Raw genomic sequence first — 17,807 nt, forward strand, 5'->3', positions numbered from 1 at the left:
TTTTTTTTTTTTTTTTTTTGTATTATCTTGTAATCTGTTCACAAAAAATCACTCAACAAATTTTTATTGTAAGCGATTTGGTTATATAAGTCTTGGTTTGCGCAAACCGGTCTGATTAAAACAGCTGGTTCGTACGGGGACCACCACAGAGAAACGGAGACAATGGCAAGAGGAAGACCAGAAACGGAGAACACGGGAACGGATGTGTTCATAAGGGCGTCTGCCAAGTCGGCGACCAGATTGCATGGCTCTGTTCTGGTTACAATCCAACTGTACATGTCATGGCACGTGTCCCTGTCGGTCCGGTACGGTCCCCTCGACCGGTCGCTTTCACGCGTGTCTATTACATGAGAGGATTCCCTCAAAATTATTACATTATCCCTCTCTTCTTCTAATCAAAATAATAATAATTGAGTTTTTAAGTATTTTGAAATTTCAAAATATGTAAAACATATGTTATTAACTGTTTAGAGTTTGGTTGTAGAACTATATAACGTCTTATGAAAACACTAGTTTATTAAAAACAATAATTGAGAGAATGGCTGTGCATGTTACTAATGTAATAAGAATAAGTGGTAGAAAACGACGTCGGCGAAAACAAAATCAACTATAGGAAAGTTAGGTGCGACTGTTACAGAAATTAAATTACACTTTTAATGGGGGTTAATCATTAAGTATTGTATGGAAATTTAATTGTTGAATATAACTAAATGGGGTCAATGTGTTAGCTCAATCATTTTCATAAACAAAGTTGGCCCTACTATTTTTTTTTCCTGATATATGCTGTTCCGCTCGTGAACTCTCGCAGCTGTGACTTATTGACTCTCCTACTCTGTAACTCACTAGTCACTAACCTTTCAGACTTAAATAATACACACACCAAAAAAACGAAATAGATTTGTCCATCTCATGTTGCTTTGGAAAATCACATATCAAGAGGACCTTCACTTCGTAAACAAATAATTAATCAATCAGACCCTTGTTCTTAGTTGAATCAGATCTATACTGTGTCACAATCAGTCATTAGAATCATTCAAACTTGTTAACACATGCAAGATATCTAATGATCTAGAAAATGAAAAGAGTTATTTTATGTGGTGTCAGAATATGATATTTGTTATAATTCTATGCCATGCATAGCTGACATGAAGACAGAGACGTATAATCTTTTTATAGACCCATGATTTCAGGACAGTTGAATAGAAAAGAAAAAACTATATACATTGCTTCCCAGCTCCCCTAGTTTCATCTAAATTGATATTTTATTTTCATGTCAGCCTTATTGTTTTGCTTCTAGTTTACTGAGAATAGACGATGAGTTAATTTTCTGACCTATACGAGAAACTCAGTTTTCGACTTAATTTCTAGAGAGTTCTCCGTATGTCTGATCGTGAAGATTTAACTTAAACCATATGACCTCGACACTGTGTGATTTACGAGGCACATTAAATAATCCTTACTTTAAACTAATTAGGCTATATATATATATTCAAATATTTTCAAATTTTAAAATAAAGATTACTACTTTTGATATATAACACATATAATTAGATTAATGGGTTTCTTATAAAGTTAGTTTATTGTGTGGGGTGAGCTGGTGTTTCATATTGGGAAGAGGATCGGACAAATCACACATTAAGAAAAGCTAAAATTATTGTGGAATAAAACAAGAACAAGACAAAAAGACGAAACATTTTGTATTAGTATTCATTTTTAGATTACCTTTTAAGTGTAAGAGTTACCCAAAACTTTTTTTGTTTAGGAAAATAACTTACTAGGTAAATGGTTTTGGCAGTTGGTATTTAAATGCAAACGCAATTAATTATGACGGCTGCCAACGTGTAGTAAATTTTCTAACAGTATACATGTAGCAGTAGCACCTTAATAAGAAAAAGAAAAAACGAACAAGAGCATATTTTATACTTATCTATAGTTCTGTACTAATATTTATATATCGATAATTTAAACTAATGTCATATTCTGGATGCATGGGAGTCACCAAATTGAATGACTATATATGACTCGATTAGACATTTATGAAATTTTCTATTTATATACTATATCTTTTGCATGCTCTCCACAATTTGTTAAAAGTAAAACAAATACTTCATTCCCTCCACCCCTCCCAAAAAATTATGGTGGAGAACATGTAAATGGATTATACCGGAAACACATATATATGTTTACATTTAACAACAGTGTTCAAATGTCTAAATCTGAAAAATTTACTTGATAGTACAGAACCATAGATAAGTATATAAATATGTATACACAAAGCTGGAAGTGCAATATTTAAAGGCAGGTTAATTTGATTTTCAGGTAAAGAAGCACGGGGTGTGTTTGACAAACAAGTCAAGCCATAATATTATATATGTTTATTTTTGGTCTTCAACATTTTATTTTTCACAATACTTCAACATTATTTTGTTAAAGGGTTTACCAAATATTATTTTTAGTCTTCATATATATCATTCATTATATTCTCATATTATTTAATAATAATAATAATAGTGATAATACAATATATTATTATTATTATTATTATTATTATTATTATTATTATTATTATTATTATTATTATTATTATTATTTGTATATATTGCATGGTCTTTATTGGCCCGGCGGCCCTTTGGAACGTTGAAATTTTTTACACTTCTCTATCATTCCTTTTCCGGCATAATTTTGAAAATTTTCTTTCAACTTTTGTATTATACGATTAGATATATATATATATATATATGTTACTATGTATCGGTCATTTAATATCCATTTACCATTATGTGTGTATAATCTTCTAGAATTTTGTATATTTGGGTCATAAAGTAGGTTAGGGCATGCGGCACTGACACATGATTAATCCTTTTAAATTCTTTTCATCAATCCATTTGATGTAAACTCTCTCATTTTTAATTTTAACATGAAAAGCATCAAATGAAAAGGAAAACAAAAAAAGAAGATGCAAGAGAAAGGTTACCTTTCTTGCCCAAAACCTCAAATATATAATCAATGACTCAATCATAGCTTAGTTCTGTAAATGACAGTGTAAAGCTGTAAAAATAATGAAACTCAATTCAAAAGTTGATTAAGTTCTAAACAAAACACTAAATTTTTGGTCGGCAATTACTATAGTGGACCATAAATAAGTAATTTTGTCACAAACTTTTTATGTGCGATACATAAACTATAGTAATTCTCATTCAAGAAGATAGTGAAATTTATAATTCCAAAGCAAAATAATGCATATGTCTACTGCTTCTCGAGAAATGTAAAGAAAAAAACTATAAAATTGCAAAGACCTCTCTTTCTGCAAGCTTTCCCACAGAGCTTGTGAGAAAGTTATATTTATCTTTAGCCATCGTTCTTTACAAAAATAAAAAAAAAGTAATGTAAAATATTCAATACAGTAATAAATATTTCAAAAAAAAAAATACGGAAAAGAAATTTGCAGGTAATGATAAAGAAAGGACAATATTGCTACGAAAACAAAATAAAAGAGCAGAAAACGCCATTTTTTTTCTTAGCGGTAGGGTTCACTTTCTTCTTTAATTTTTATTTTTATTTTATTTTTTGAATTACTCGGTTTCAAATACAGAGAGAAAAAGAGAGAGGAAGATAAAATAGATAATAGAGTTTCTCTTGTCCACAATCTCTCTCTCTACTTCTAGGTATATTGGATTTGCATCCATCTTTCTCTTTTCTTTTTAATTTAAATTTCTCAACTTCTTGGTTCATATGTTCTGTGAAGTAATTTGTTGTTACCCTTTATTTTGTTTTCTTTGAGATATATATTTCGTGTGGATTTTCAAACATGAACCAGAAAAGAGTGGATAGATATATTGTCTCTTGGGTTGAAGCCAAAGAAGGCAGTTAATATATATACACACAATCAAAGAAGTCAGGAGATTATATATATACAGTATATATAGCTAGAGAGTCTCATTTCTTGTATGTTTCTGTTTAATCTTCTCTTTTGTCTCTTTTTTTCTTTTATCAGCATATGTCTGTATATATAGATAGATCTGAACATAGTTTTGTCCATTTCTAACTTATTTGCCTTCTTTCTTTTTCTTTTAAGGTTCTTGTTTTTTTGTTTTGTTTGGTGATGATGAACAAAGACATGTTACTTCATCAGCATCATCATCAACCACAACAACAAGTACAGCATCAACAAGACGAGAATATGTCGAATCTAACATCAGCTTCTGGTGGTGATCAAGCAAGTGTCTCTTCGGGAAACATAACTGAAGCAAGTGGCTCTAACTACTTCCCTCATCATCAGCAACAACAGTTCTGTGTTCCAGATTCATCACAGCCTCAAAAGAAGAGGAGAAACCAACCAGGGAATCCAGGTTCGTGTGAAAAAAAATAATACAAATTTTTGTTCTTTTCGTGGTTTTGTTTTGGACTGATTCATTATTCCAATTATTTGATACAGTCACCGTCTTGGAAATTTATGGGTCTTCTCCCAAAAAGAATATTCTTTTTACCCTTTTTGTTCTCTTTACCATCTCTATTCTAATCTAAGAAAAATAAATCCAAAACCAAACTACTATATTAGTTTTATCTTTGAAATTTCTGAGTTTTGTTGGGTATGTTTTATATAGTTTTGTTTATTATAATTACTGTTGAAAAACCAAGATGACATAGATTTTTTAAATATGAAACTGTAACTTTATTAGTGTTTATTGAAGTTTTCTGACAATATATAATGGGTCAATATATATTTTTTTCAATTTTCAGACCCAGAATCAGAAGTGATAGCTTTATCACCAAAAACACTAATGGCAACAAACAGATTCGTGTGTGAGATCTGCAACAAAGGTTTCCAAAGAGACCAGAATTTACAGCTTCACAGAAGAGGTCACAACCTACCATGGAAGCTGAAACAAAGATCCAACAAAGAAGTCATAAGAAAGAAAGTCTATGTCTGTCCAGAAGCAACTTGTGTCCACCATGACCCATCTAGAGCTCTAGGTGACTTAACCGGAATCAAGAAGCATTTCTGCAGAAAACATGGGGAGAAGAAGTGGAAATGTGACAAATGCTCTAAGAAGTATGCTGTTCAATCAGATTGCAAGGCTCATTCTAAGACTTGTGGCACCAAGGAATACAGATGTGACTGTGGCACTCTCTTTTCTAGGTAAATTTAAACTCCTTTTTGCACTCTCTAATAAATTTAAACTCATTTTTAAGAAAATAGTAGTAGGAATTATAATTCGATATTAATGATCATAATGAATAATAGTATGAGATATACGATGTGGTGTTGTAAGAACTGGAGGGACACATGGTACACAGTTTTATCTGTTGTGCTATGAGTAATTTCAATTAATTTGAAAAAGGACAAAAATGGTAGCTCAAAAGAATCTTCATTTATAATATGGAACTAGTTCAGGGTACTTTTCTTCATTTCTTTTTCCCCTTTTGCAAAATAAAATTATTATGAGTTATTTTTTTTCCTTGCATTAATCATTCATCTTATAATACATATGTGATTGCTACATGCTTTAGATGGACCACATGACTTTTATAGGTTCTCTCCATGTGAATAAACATAGACTTTTATTTTAACCATATTGATTGATCATTTCATGAAGTCTTTTTTTTTTTCTTTTTCTGGTGGTAAATTAACAGGAGGGATAGTTTCATAACTCATAGAGCATTTTGTGAAGCATTGGCTGAAGAGACTGCAAGAGAAGTAGTACTGCCTACACAAAACCAGAACAATCAACCAAATCCTCTTTTGATTCGCCAATCTTCTTCTCATCCTCATCCGCATCATCATCAAACTCAACCAAACATAAACGTCTCTTCTTCTTCTTCATCCTCTCACAACATCATCAATAGCCTTCACTTCGAGACCAACAATGGTACTAGTAATGGCAACAGTAGCAGCAACCATCTCCATACGTTTCCCATGAAGAAAGAGCAACAAAGCAATGACCATATCATCAATTACCATCATAATATCCCTCCCTGGCTTGCTCCTCATCCGCATTCTCATCAGCCACACGATCTCACGTCTTCAAACCCTAACCCTAGTAACGGTGGAGGACGAGGGTTGTTCACTCTTGCTTCTCCGGCTATGTCAGCCACCGCATTACTCCAGAAAGCAGCCCAAATGGGTTCTACAAAGACACCAACCACGGACTTGGAGAGGTCAAATCATAATAACAACCTCACGACGACAATGGCATCGATGATGACGTCGCCGTCTGTATTCATCAACTCCAACAACAACAATCAAAGTTTGTTCCAAGACTACAACGCATCCGGGTTTGATCATCACGGTGGAGAAGAAGCATTTGAAGATACGTTTGGCGGGTTCTTGAGAACAAACGAAGCTACAACAATCGCTCCAGCCGCAAGATCAGAGAAGAGTAAAAGCGGTGGAGGAGAAGGTTTGACGAGAGATTTCTTGGGGCTAAGACCGTTAATGTCTCATAACGAGATTCTAAGTTTTGCTGGTCTTGGAAATTGCATCAATAGCTCTGCTTCTGATCAGCTTCATCCAAAGCCTTGGCAGGGTTAGTTTAGTTTTTTTTTGCTCATATAATATTACTATAAATCTATCTAAAATTCTTAATATTAATGTGTATATATTTAAATATATAGGTAGTTTCGTATTTTCATATATAATCTTTTTCTTGTGTTGCCTTTCGTTTTATAAATTTTTATTATCGCCAAAGAAGAATCAAAATGGTGCAAGTTTATACGGAAACATTTGATTAAATTGTTACGTTTCGTCTATTTCATATTTATTTGCCTTTTCTTGGATTATACTAGAAACAAGCGATCATGATTATTGGTCAACTCAAAATTAATTTTCTTGGTTATATTATTCACGTTGGGAATTAAGAAGAAAGATTGGCACGTACGTACGTAGGTAGGTCCGGAGGTATTTTAATCACTTGTATTTACTAATTAATTAAGAATGCTCATGGTTGTATTGTATCTTTGTAGTAATTATTTCTCATTTTATTACATGAACAAAAATTAAAATCTTATCTTTTTAAAAGTATCAACCTATAATTTCATTATTTTTGGTTCCTTTTTGTTTTGATGAAAATATAAGAGTAAATATCTTGACTTCAATTTTCCTCCAGCTCCAAGTCAAACACATTTTTTTCAATATAAAAAAAGCCAAAAAATTTAGTCTTAACCGTCCTTTTTAAATATTTTACTTATGATCATTACAAATTCATGATTAGGTAATCGAAATCTAAGTAAAGAAAAAATGAAAATGAGAAAAGAAGAAAGAATGAATATAAAAGAAACCGACTATAAAATGTGGCACATGAAAAGCATATATAAAGGAAAGAGGAGGATATGCATCGGATTCGATCTAAGGGTGACTCATCTTTTGCTAGAAAACCTATTTCGTTAATTGTTTTTCTTATTGGATCTCATCTCATGCAGGCACACAAGTGGGATCCAACAAGAGATAGGGACACATCACGTTTTGCTTGGTGGCATGGCATGTATAATATTATTTATGCAAATCTATTTATCAGGCATGGACATAATTAACTTTATAGTATGCTATTGCTGATTACACACTAAATCTTCCGTTTAATTGATGATTAATTTAATTAGCAGTTCTTCTTTTCTTGTTTTTTCAACAATGTTAGCAGTTAGCAGTTCTTCGTCAATTGATAGTTCAAAATTTTAAACTAATTAATTATATAATATACATCCCGGGATTATTCTAAAATCCATTTTCATCAAAATGAATTAAAATAAAATTAATTCTATTGTGCTCTAGTTGATCAGATACATAGTTTACATGGCTACAATTTGATTATATTAATTTTGTGTGTGTGTGTGTGTGTATGTGATACTCGCTAAAAGAATAATAATTCACATGCAATAAAGTGTGAAAAATGATTGAAATAAATGAAGATGTCTTCTTGTTTTTAGACGTGGCGGATGTGACATTTTTCAACAATTTTGCGGGGTTTTACACCTAAATAATATTTATACATTTGTCATGTATATAAAATTATAAACTAATATTAATAACTTGATTTAAATAGAAGAATATACAACAATAAGGATAAGACCATAAAATATTCATGGGGAAACAGGATAAAAAGAAGGTTTATAATTCAAGAGTTCAACAAGATTTGTTATATAGACTTAGAGTTTATAATTAGCCTATGATCACAAATGGATGGTTATTGTTATAACTTTACAAAAGCTGTCTACTTCAGAAACTTGCAAAAGAAACAAAAGAAAATTGAATTGCAAAAGAATAAATGATTATATTTGATTCTTGAGAGGTGTAATGTCAATTCATATAACCACGTCTGCCAAAAAAAAAAAAAGAATGATCATATACCATCATTTTTTACATCTAAAAATTTACAGATGTAAAAGGTTAAATGTGTCAACTATAGAGGACCCATGAATTTGTCAATGTCATGATGATTTTGGCATTTGTAACGTTTGCTTTTTGTCTGATTTTAATGAAGTGATCCCACAATCACTATTTAGTATTTACTTGTTTTTGTTTTGCTTGTCAAAGACAACTTTTACAAAACCTTATGCTATACAATAATGCTTGTAAAAGTTCTAAAACTTTGTAACTAGCCAATCTTACACATTCAAAAAAACTAGAGCTTTTTCACATTGTGATGAAGTTGGTGATATCCTAATATAAGGAGAAAGGGAATGTGCGCACTCAAATAATTTATATGCAATTTCACATAGAGTTACATGCAAAACCTTTTGAAAGTTTGTTTTCCCTTCAAAATAGGGTTGTCCTAGTTATTCTCTCCAAAGTTAATAAGTTTTAAAATCTCTCTAGCTATAAACAAATGGATATAATGGGTACGTCCACCTAAATTCTTAATGGGTTTGATAATGTGATCATCGAAATCCTATTAAAAAACGTATATATAGGTTATATGTTTAAGGGACTTTACTTTATTTTAGATCAAAATATATAAGCCAGTTTTGGTTGTTTAGCGACCCACCTTTGTAATCATATTGTAGTTTAACAATAAATCTAAAACGACGTATTCTATCAATCATATTTCCAATTTGCTTAATTAGATTGTTTTTTGTAATTATTTAATTTGCTTAGATTTTTTCTTATTCAATTTGCTTAGATTGTTTTCTAACTTTTGTTGGTTTAAATTTGCTTAGATGTTTAATGCTACATCTAATGTACTTTTTGAGGATTAAAAAAAAACAAAAACAAATCTAATGTAATTTATGAGAATACTCTTTAAAAATCTAAACCAATATATTTGTGGCGCCTTTTTAAACATGAAAACCCTAATTTTGTGGCTATTCACATTTTATTTGGTTGTTTGAAGTTTAGAAGAATGACGATGATGTCTATGTCTAATCTTCCAAAGGACTTGAATGAGGAGATTATCTCTAGGATTCCGGTAACCTCATTGAGAGCAGTGCGATCTACTTGCAATAAATGGAACGATTTCTCAAAACGTCATATTATTGGCAATGCAGCAGCAGCAGGGAAGCAGTTCGTATGTTTAATGTTGATCAATGAAAAAGTCTGTTCCTTGAGTTTTAATCTACAAATCCACAATGATGGATCTGTTGTTTCAGAGATAAAGCAGGTACATATTCCTGACCATGTACGGATAGATAACATCTTTCACTGTGACGGCTTGTTTTTATGCGTTATCGAAAATAACTCTAGTCTTATGGTATGGAATCCCTATTTGGGACAAACGATGCGGATCGAAGTCCCTTTCAAAAGGTTTTTTTCTTATACCAAACCCCGAAGGTATAGGTTTTATTATGACGACAGGAGATACGAAATGTATGCTCTCGGTTACGATAACAACCGTAACCACAAAATCTTGAGGATTTTGAGAGATTATAACTACATGGGCTGTTTACGATACGAAATCTACCGGTTCAACTCAAATTTATGGAGTTCTCTTGATGTGGAACCCAACTGGATTGTACAGTCTAATAAACGTCACTCCGTGTCTTTGAAGGGAAATACTTATTTTCTTATTCAAGGGTACGTATACAGAGATACCGAAGAGGCGAATCATAATTTTTTGATCTGTTTTGATTTTGCAAAAGAGAGCTTTGGTCCGCGTCTACTTCTACCATCTAACCCTTATGTTGACGAGAATATTATTTTATCCTGTGTTGGAGAAGAAAAGCTCGCTTTGCTACATCGTAGCTTCAAGTGGTCATATAACTCAATAGAGATTTGGGTTACCAATAAAATTGATCCAAATGCGGTGTCGTGGAGCAAGTTTTTGAAAATCGATATCAATCGACGCAGTCCTGAGGACTTTAGGGCTCTGTGTTTCTTCATTGAGGAGGAGAAGAAAGTTGCGGTGCTTTTCGATCTGTTCAGTGAAGACCAAAAAGCTCACATCATTGGAGATGGAGATGATGCTTACCTAAAATATGTTAACATCAGAAGAGCTTCAGATATTGGATATTCTCACCCACTTACGTTCTCATCTTATGTTCCAAGTTTGGTGCAACTACAAATCAACCAACCAACCAGGCAACAGGAAAAGTAAAGAAAAAAAGAAGAAGAATAAGACTACATTTGCAATTTGCAATGCTTTATTTGTTTCTTGCATTAGCTCATTTTATATCATGTCCTTTTGAACAAGACTATCTTCATTCAGTTATTATATATTTTGTTCTCTTTGGCTAATTTACTGTGTAATAATGTATGGTCGTCGTTATCTATGTTTTAGCTCAATTTTATTTTATGTCCTTCTGAACAAGACTATCTGTGAATATATATATATATATGTAATGAATGAGTTATAATTAATCTCTGATACATGTAATTTGGTTCTCTTTGTCCGATCCTTTTCTCTAATCTCGGCTCTCCGCTATCGAAAAGGGTTTAATTATTTTTATTTTTAAAATACATATATATTTTTAGTTTCTAACTCGAATTCTAGAATCTTTATCAATAAATGAAAAATATTTGAAAGGCCCGTCCATAAGGCAGCCAAAACAACTGTTTTAGACCACATCTTATATTCTAATTTTTTAGATCCGTTTTAAAGAATTTCTTTTAGCAAGATGGTTATGTAGCCTTAAAATGCATCCAAGTTAGTGGCTTCAAACCCCAAATAGGCATTATTCTTATTTTTTCTTTTGTTTTTAACTTTTAATATAATAATAGTATTATTTATAGTTCATAAATTTAGAAAACACTACATAAAAAAATTGCTTTAGGCCACTATTTTCTTAGGACAGGCCCTGTTTGAAAGTATAACTAATGTAGGAAAAGGAGAGAGTTTTAGAAGCGGTGTATAACTAAACGATTGTGCATGTATATATAGAGAGAGATCGAGAAAAGATCGTGGACAAGCATAGAAAATAGAAACTTCGTTTGAAACTCGGAATCAAGGAATGACGACGTTGTCCGATCTTTCAGTGGATTTGGTGGGGGAGATCTTCTCTAGAGTTCCATTGATATCTCTAAGGGCAGTGCCATATACTTGTAAAACGTGGAATGCTTTATCCTGGAACGTTTTTTCGGAAAATCTTGTTTTTGGTAAAGCAGCAACAAGTAAGCAGTTTTTGGGGTTCGTGACAGTGGGTTATAGCATTTGTCCTGAGACTTGATCTCCAAGGCATCCGCAATGACGATTTTGTTGATCTATCTATAAAGCAAATAGATTTACTTGAACAAAACACGATATCTAATGTCATACACTGCGACGGCTTATTGTTATGCGTCGTCCAAGACGCTACGAGTAGGAAGCTCATGGTGTGGAACCCCTATTTGGGGGGGGGCCATTCAGGTGGATCAAACCAAGATTCAAATCCCAAAGCTTCCACAAATTAGACATGTTTGCTTTCGGTTACGACAACAACAACAACTACAACAACCGTGACCACAAAATCTTGTGGAAGTTTTTGGGTAATGAATGGTTATAAAAATATGCCATTCTACTACGAAATATATGGTTTTAATTCTAGTTCATGGAGGGCTCTTGATGTAAATCCCGACTGTGATTTACAAAGCAACGTATCTTTGAAAGAAAATACTTATTTTTTTTGCTCGACGAATAAAAAAGGTTGGAGAAGTAGTAGCTTCAGAGATGATTGGTGTTTTACTCTGTTTTGATTTTACAACAGAGAGATTTGGAAAACGTCTTCCTCTACCGTTTCATACCAACTATAATGTTCCACAAGATGTGATTTTGTCTTGTGTAAGAGAAGAGCAGCTGGCTGTGTTATATCAACGCTACGAGACATGTTCATTCATAGAGATTTGGATAACGACTAAGATTTAGCCCTGTGAAGTATCATGGACCAAGTTCCTAAGAGTGGAAAGGACGTCTCTCTGAATTTCGTGTTGGGAGCAGCTTCTTCATTGATGAGGAGAGTAAAGTTGCTGTGGTTTCCGAATCTCCTAGCCCTAGGTATAGATGGAACGAAACATGTCAATATGAAACAGCTTACATCATTGGACAAGATGAATACTCCAAACCTGTGAGACTCGGAGACGGTCATGTTTGGAAAGCTGACAGAAATGGATATTGTGATCCAATTGTGTTCTCTTCCTATGTTCCAAGTTTAGTGCCAGCACAAATCAACCAAGTGCTAGGCAAAAGAAAAGAACGAGATTATTATTATTAGTAATCAATCATGCAATTTTTTTTTGTTTCTTCTTGCATCATCTCCATCTCCTTTTCTTACAATAGACGTAAGCCATTTTGGGCCATTAAATTAAATCAGTAAGCCAATTTGGGCCATTTTAACGGCCCACTTCTTTGTTTCAATAAATTGACTACTGACTACCACCAAATCAATCATTACCTTTTTTGATTACAAAATTTTTAATTCGAATTTTGATAAAGATTATTTATTAATAATTCCCTTAAAATCGAAAAAACTTCTATTTGCAGTTTTGTTTCTTCTTCTGAATTTGAGAGAAATGACGACGACGACGATGTCAAATCTCCCGGAGGTTTTGGTAGACGAGATTCTCTCTAGGGTTCCGATTACATCTCTTCAATCATTCCGATCAACTTGTAAAAAATGGGAAGCGCTATCGAAAACTCATATTCTAGGAACATCAGAAACCGCAAGGAAGCAGTTACTAGGGTTCACCTTAATCGATTACACGATCTCCTCGGTAAAACTCGATCTACATGGAATCATCAACAACAACGACGGCGGCGACGATTATGTTATTACATCATCATTATCAGTAAACCAAGTAAACAAATTTGATGAAATCGAGATAGCTCAACTCCTTCACTGCAACGGCTTGTTGCTTTGTGTCTTCAAAGATAACCTCAAAAACAGTAGGCTCATGGTGTGTAACCTCTATTTAGGTGAAACGAGGTTGATCAAACCTAGACACGTGTTTAACCGATTCGATGGTTTAGGCGTTTATGGTTTCGGTTACGATGATGATGGTAACCACAAGATATTGAGAAGCAAATCTGTTAGTGATGGTTACGAGATTTATAGTTTTAGAACTGATCAATGGAAGGTTCTTGAGAGTACACTAGATGGAGACACAGAGATTGGTTCAAAACGAAGCGTGTCTTTGAAGGGAAACGCTTACTTTTTTGCTACGAAGTGTATTATAGAGAGAGTTGAAGTAGGAGAAGGTGTGGAACCGATGGAGTCGGAAGAGAGTAGAGATTTTTTGCTCTGTTTTGATTTCACAACAGAGAGATTTGGTGAGCTTTTAAAACTGCCGTTTAACTCTGAAGGTGATGGTGAAGACAATGTGGGTTTATCTTGTGTTGGAGATGAGAAGCTCGCTGTGTTATATCGAAGCTACAAGTCGATTGATATTTGGATTTCTACTAAGATTCAGCCTAATGTGGTGTTGTGGAGTAAGTTTGTGGAGATGGATTTGGTGATGCTCGATGGTTTTATCATGGATGGGTTTAGAGCTGGGAGCTTCTTTATTGATGAGGAGAAGCAAGTGGCTGTAGTTTTTGAACGAAGGCGAAACTACTCGAAAGCTTGTATCGTTGGAAAGGATGGATACTTCAAATCTGTGAATGTTGGAGTTACTCTGCCTCGATACTTTACTTCTTATGTTCCTAGCTTAGTGTCACTGAAATACAACAAGCCGAGCAAAAGGAAACAAAGAGATAATTAGATAGTCTCTTCTGCAATATTTGTTACTTGTTGCATCTATCTCCTTGTGTTAATCAGTACACGAGTAGAATAAAGAACTCTGCTTTGCCTGTTTTCTGATTTCTGCCTCATTACTTGTTTCTGTGATCATTCAATAAGCTGGTGATCATTCAAATAGATAAAAGCAAGACAAACATAAGTAAGCGAAGCTACTTTCACAATGAACAAGAGGAAACTGCCTCCAAATGTTGTGATTATTCAGATAAACCAAGACAAACATAAAGAAGTTAGCTAGCTAGCTACTTCCACAGTGAACAAAAGGAAACTGCCTCTCCTTTCCATGTTAACCCGGCAAAGGTGTCTCCATCTTCCATTCTTATTTCCCAATTTTTGTCGTATTTTCTCAGTAAAGACTTGGCTCCATCAATTGCATCTTCACCAAATGCTTCTGCAGCAAAACCAGCTTCTCTCATCCTCTCATACCATTTATCTTTTCCTTCATCTATCTCTCCTGTATTCATCAAAACCTTTGTTGCCTCTCCTTCGACTAGTTTCCTCTCTTCGCTATTCTCTTCTTTGAATCCTGAGTTTGTTGAATCCAGAAACTTCCACATATACTCAAGTTTCCTGGAGAAACCTTCTGCAAAGTCCCCACTGGTACTGCCTTCTCCATTGTTCTCACAAAGGATTACTCCTTTTGGCCTTAAACTTCTCAGTGCCCTCACAGCCTCGCTTCTCTCTTCAGGGATGCTATAGTTCAGGTGATGCAGCCTAAACTGAGCACAGACGATCAAGGTCTCGTGAGATGAGGTTTCAATGAGTTGGAACTTGTCAACTACACTAATCTGGAGGTTGATCTTGAGAGAGCGAGCAAAGCCAAGGAGTTGTGAATCATAACTGTAAGCGGGTGGACCAACAGAGAAAGGTATGTCTGCGGTAAGATCAGATACAACGGTTATTCGAATATGAGGAGGAGGTCCTTCTGATCTGCAGCTCAGAGCCTCCAACAAAGTGGGCCATTGCATACCGTGAGAGACACCGATATCAAGAACATGCAGATCCTTTTTAGCTATGGGATCTTGTGCTAGAATTTGCAGGATAGCTGAGTTTGCCATGTTATTAGGCAAAGCAAACCAAGGGCTTACCTCATAAAACTTAAGCAGAGTCTTCTGAAACATCTTCACTTCTGCTGAAGCAAACGTAACAACGGGCGACGAGGATGATGGCAAAGAGGATGAGGAAAGATGATGTTGCAGAGCGCGAAGACCAAAATCTGCAATCCGACGATTAGCATCGCCAGAAGAAGAAGCAAGTTCAGAGAGAACACAAAGGTATTGTTGAACCCTTGATGAGTTCCTTGACGTAATAGCCAAGGCACAAGGGTTGAGTAGTTGCTCTGCCCATCTCTCTTCCTTGTTACCATCTTTGCAGCTCTTCTCACTAGACTTGTTTGATTTTTTCTTGCTCCTTGCTGATCTTTTCACGTGTTGGGCCTCGATAACTTTGTCACTGCTCCTTTTCCTGGATTGATCGTTTGGTTGCTGAAATTCAGGCGGAGGATCCAAATAAATTAATGGAGCTTCTGTTACAACTTCCAGGTTAGTTGCTTCACAACCCACATATGCACTAAGATCTTGACTATAGCTTTGAAGAAAACCATGTTCCGGTTCTTGAGTCTGATCCCATTCCCACGTTTGAGACCCATCAAACTCGTGGAGCAAAAAAGAATCATCGAAACCTGGTAATGGGGATAAGGACACAGAATCCTCGAGCCAGCTTAGTACATGATCTAGAGTCTGGTTCGGTGGTTCTGTTTCTTCTAACGACATTGAATAGATGATGACAAAGGTATAGTTTGTGACTAGGTGATAGGTTACGGTAAAAGATAAACAACAGTAACAGAAATAGAAAACATATGGAAGGAGAATTTCTAGATGAGATTTGAATATATACTGAAATGGCGTGTGATCTTTATATAGAGGAGTGTGTCGAGGACTATATTAACTGGTAACTACCTTTAGAAAATGGTTGTAAGACTTGTGAAAATATCATTTGAATATTACAATTTGATTGGCATTCCACAAGTCAATTAGTCTCTTCACTTATTGCGATTTGGGACCATTGTTGTAGGTTGTACTATATACTGAATATGTTGCATATCAGACATTATATAATGTTACATTTGGGTGTTTTAAAAGAAAATTTGAGAGATTAAAATATCAAATCTGTACTATGATGTTGTCATTAAGGATTAAACAAAAACAAGGCTTAGATTGTGGGGACATAGTATGATGCACGCATAGAATCTGGTGTTATCTTCTCTTGGTTTGTTTGCGTATGTTTCCGAAGACATATTACAAAGTAGATTATTGAAATGAATATGGAATTATCTTTCATCTGATTGTTGTTGGTTAAGAAGGACTTGAAAGTTTTTCTTCACACCCACAAGTTTCTATAACTCTGTTTCAAAATCTACTCCTGTATGTGGATATATAAAACTCTCAATCGCAACCCATCTCCTTTTAAATTGTATGAATAAAGAAGTTATTATTACAGAAGAAAACTACAGTTTTAACACTTTCAAGTAACAAACATTACATTATAACTCCATAGAACCCCTTTGGAAAAAACTAGAAAGGTCTTTTTATGGAGTTTTTTCTCTGCTTTATTGATATGGTAAGGAAGAATTACATGGATAAAATAGTTGTACTTACTTATTTAGAAGGTGGTGGTACCTTGGAAGCATCTTGCTTTTGATCTTGCTTAGATCCTCCACCCACAGCAGCGGTAGCAGCAACGGTCATAGCTGTAGCAGCTGCACCAAGCTTTGCACCTCCAGCGGCTTTCATTGCAGCCGCAACTTTGGCAAATATGGCCACTCCACCTACTAGGATACCTCTCAAAGCGACTGTGGGTTTCACCGACATTTTTTTGTTTAGTCCTGCATATTTTCATATTCAAACACTGGTCATACAAGACATAAGACATAGGAAAGAAGCTTTCTCTTCTGCTCCAAATAAACCTCAAGCAAACACGGACAACCAATTTTATCACTATAAGCTAAAATTACAAGAAACAAGAGTAGAGAGTCAAAAACCATACAACTCTCATAGTTGTGTTAAAAGAGTTCCAAAAATAGCTCTAAGATGCACTTGAACATTATTAGCATTTCAAAAATTACAAATTTCAACAGCAAACAGTTACAAGATTTCAGATTAAACTATTTCCTTGCAACTTAGACTATCCAAAGTCGAAACCAATCGATAAGTTTGTGATATTTTTTTAACCAATATCAAAGAAATCAATTCCATTGGTACTTTTATCGACCTAAGAATGTAGAACATAAAATCAGAATACAATCCAAGATCTACCTTCGGAACTAACACAATCGTAAGAAGAAGAAGAAGAAGAAGAAGAAGAAGAACGATTGTTACCTGAGCAAAGAGTCGAAAAGACAAAAAGAGAGTATGTTTTCTTTGAGATTGATAAATTAAAGATTGAAACTTTTCGATTCAGGTTTTGTTGGGAAAACAAAGAAAAACTCACCGTCAATGATGGCCTTCTTCTTCTTCTTCTTCTTCTTCTATTGGTATCGGCGACAACTTCTCTCCCTCTCACAAAATATGCTTTGTAACAACAATCCTAAGACGACGTCGTTTCGCGGCCTAATGTTTATTTTACACTTTTTCTTATTACGATATCGGTACGTTTTAAATACTTTTCATTACGAC

General features: G+C 34.2%; 5 protein-coding genes across 8 annotated transcripts; 3 read left to right on the forward strand and 2 right to left on the reverse strand.

Moving 5' to 3' along the window:
- On the forward strand, positions 3,574-7,601 carry LOC104745647 (protein indeterminate-domain 11-like). 3 transcript variants are annotated; one of them, XM_010466949.1, is made up of 5 exons: positions 3,574-3,665; positions 4,076-4,349; positions 4,741-5,140; positions 5,635-6,527; positions 7,420-7,601. In XM_010466949.1, exons 2-5 carry the CDS (start codon positions 4,103-4,105, stop codon positions 7,446-7,448), a joined length of 1,569 nt encoding a protein of 522 aa, XP_010465251.1. In that variant the 5' UTR covers positions 3,574-3,665; positions 4,076-4,102; the 3' UTR covers positions 7,449-7,601. The 3 variants fall into 3 exon arrangements, with proteins under 3 accessions (XP_010465251.1, XP_010465254.1, XP_010465253.1); XM_010466951.1 differs by lacking the exon at positions 3,574-3,665 and adding an exon at positions 3,672-3,945; XM_010466952.1 differs by lacking the exon at positions 7,420-7,601 and having other exon boundaries at positions 5,635-6,600.
- On the forward strand, positions 9,322-10,682 carry LOC104748178 (F-box protein At3g13820-like). The gene has a single exon (XM_010469857.2). The coding sequence runs from the start codon at positions 9,333-9,335 to the stop codon at positions 10,521-10,523; it is 1,191 nt and encodes a 396-aa protein (XP_010468159.1). The 5' UTR covers positions 9,322-9,332; the 3' UTR covers positions 10,524-10,682.
- On the forward strand, positions 12,875-14,197 carry LOC104745648 (F-box protein At1g11810-like). The gene has a single exon (XM_010466953.2). It carries the CDS (start codon positions 12,911-12,913, stop codon positions 14,096-14,098), a length of 1,188 nt encoding a protein of 395 aa, XP_010465255.1. The 5' UTR covers positions 12,875-12,910; the 3' UTR covers positions 14,099-14,197.
- Positions 14,328-16,186, reverse strand: LOC104745649 (scarecrow-like protein 29). The gene has a single exon (XM_010466954.2). It carries the CDS (start codon positions 15,903-15,905, stop codon positions 14,376-14,378), a length of 1,530 nt encoding a protein of 509 aa, XP_010465256.1. The 5' UTR covers positions 15,906-16,186; the 3' UTR covers positions 14,328-14,375.
- LOC104745650 lies at positions 16,570-17,730 on the reverse strand. Of its 2 annotated transcripts, none has more exons than XR_760773.2 (2): positions 17,623-17,730; positions 16,570-17,017 (listed from the first exon to the last, which is right to left on the reverse strand). XR_760773.2 is itself a non-coding variant. In XM_019237076.1 (2 exons), exon 2 carries the CDS (start codon positions 17,001-17,003, stop codon positions 16,791-16,793), a length of 213 nt encoding a protein of 70 aa, XP_019092621.1. In that variant the 5' UTR covers positions 17,004-17,017; positions 17,511-17,616; the 3' UTR covers positions 16,570-16,790. The 2 variants fall into 2 exon arrangements, 1 of the variants encoding a protein (XP_019092621.1); XM_019237076.1 differs by lacking the exon at positions 17,623-17,730 and adding an exon at positions 17,511-17,616.

The sequence above is a fragment of the Camelina sativa genome, chromosome 15 (genome assembly GCF_000633955.1).
Source record: "Camelina sativa cultivar DH55 chromosome 15, Cs, whole genome shotgun sequence".
NCBI classification, from domain to species: Eukaryota; Viridiplantae; Streptophyta; class Magnoliopsida; order Brassicales; family Brassicaceae; genus Camelina; species Camelina sativa.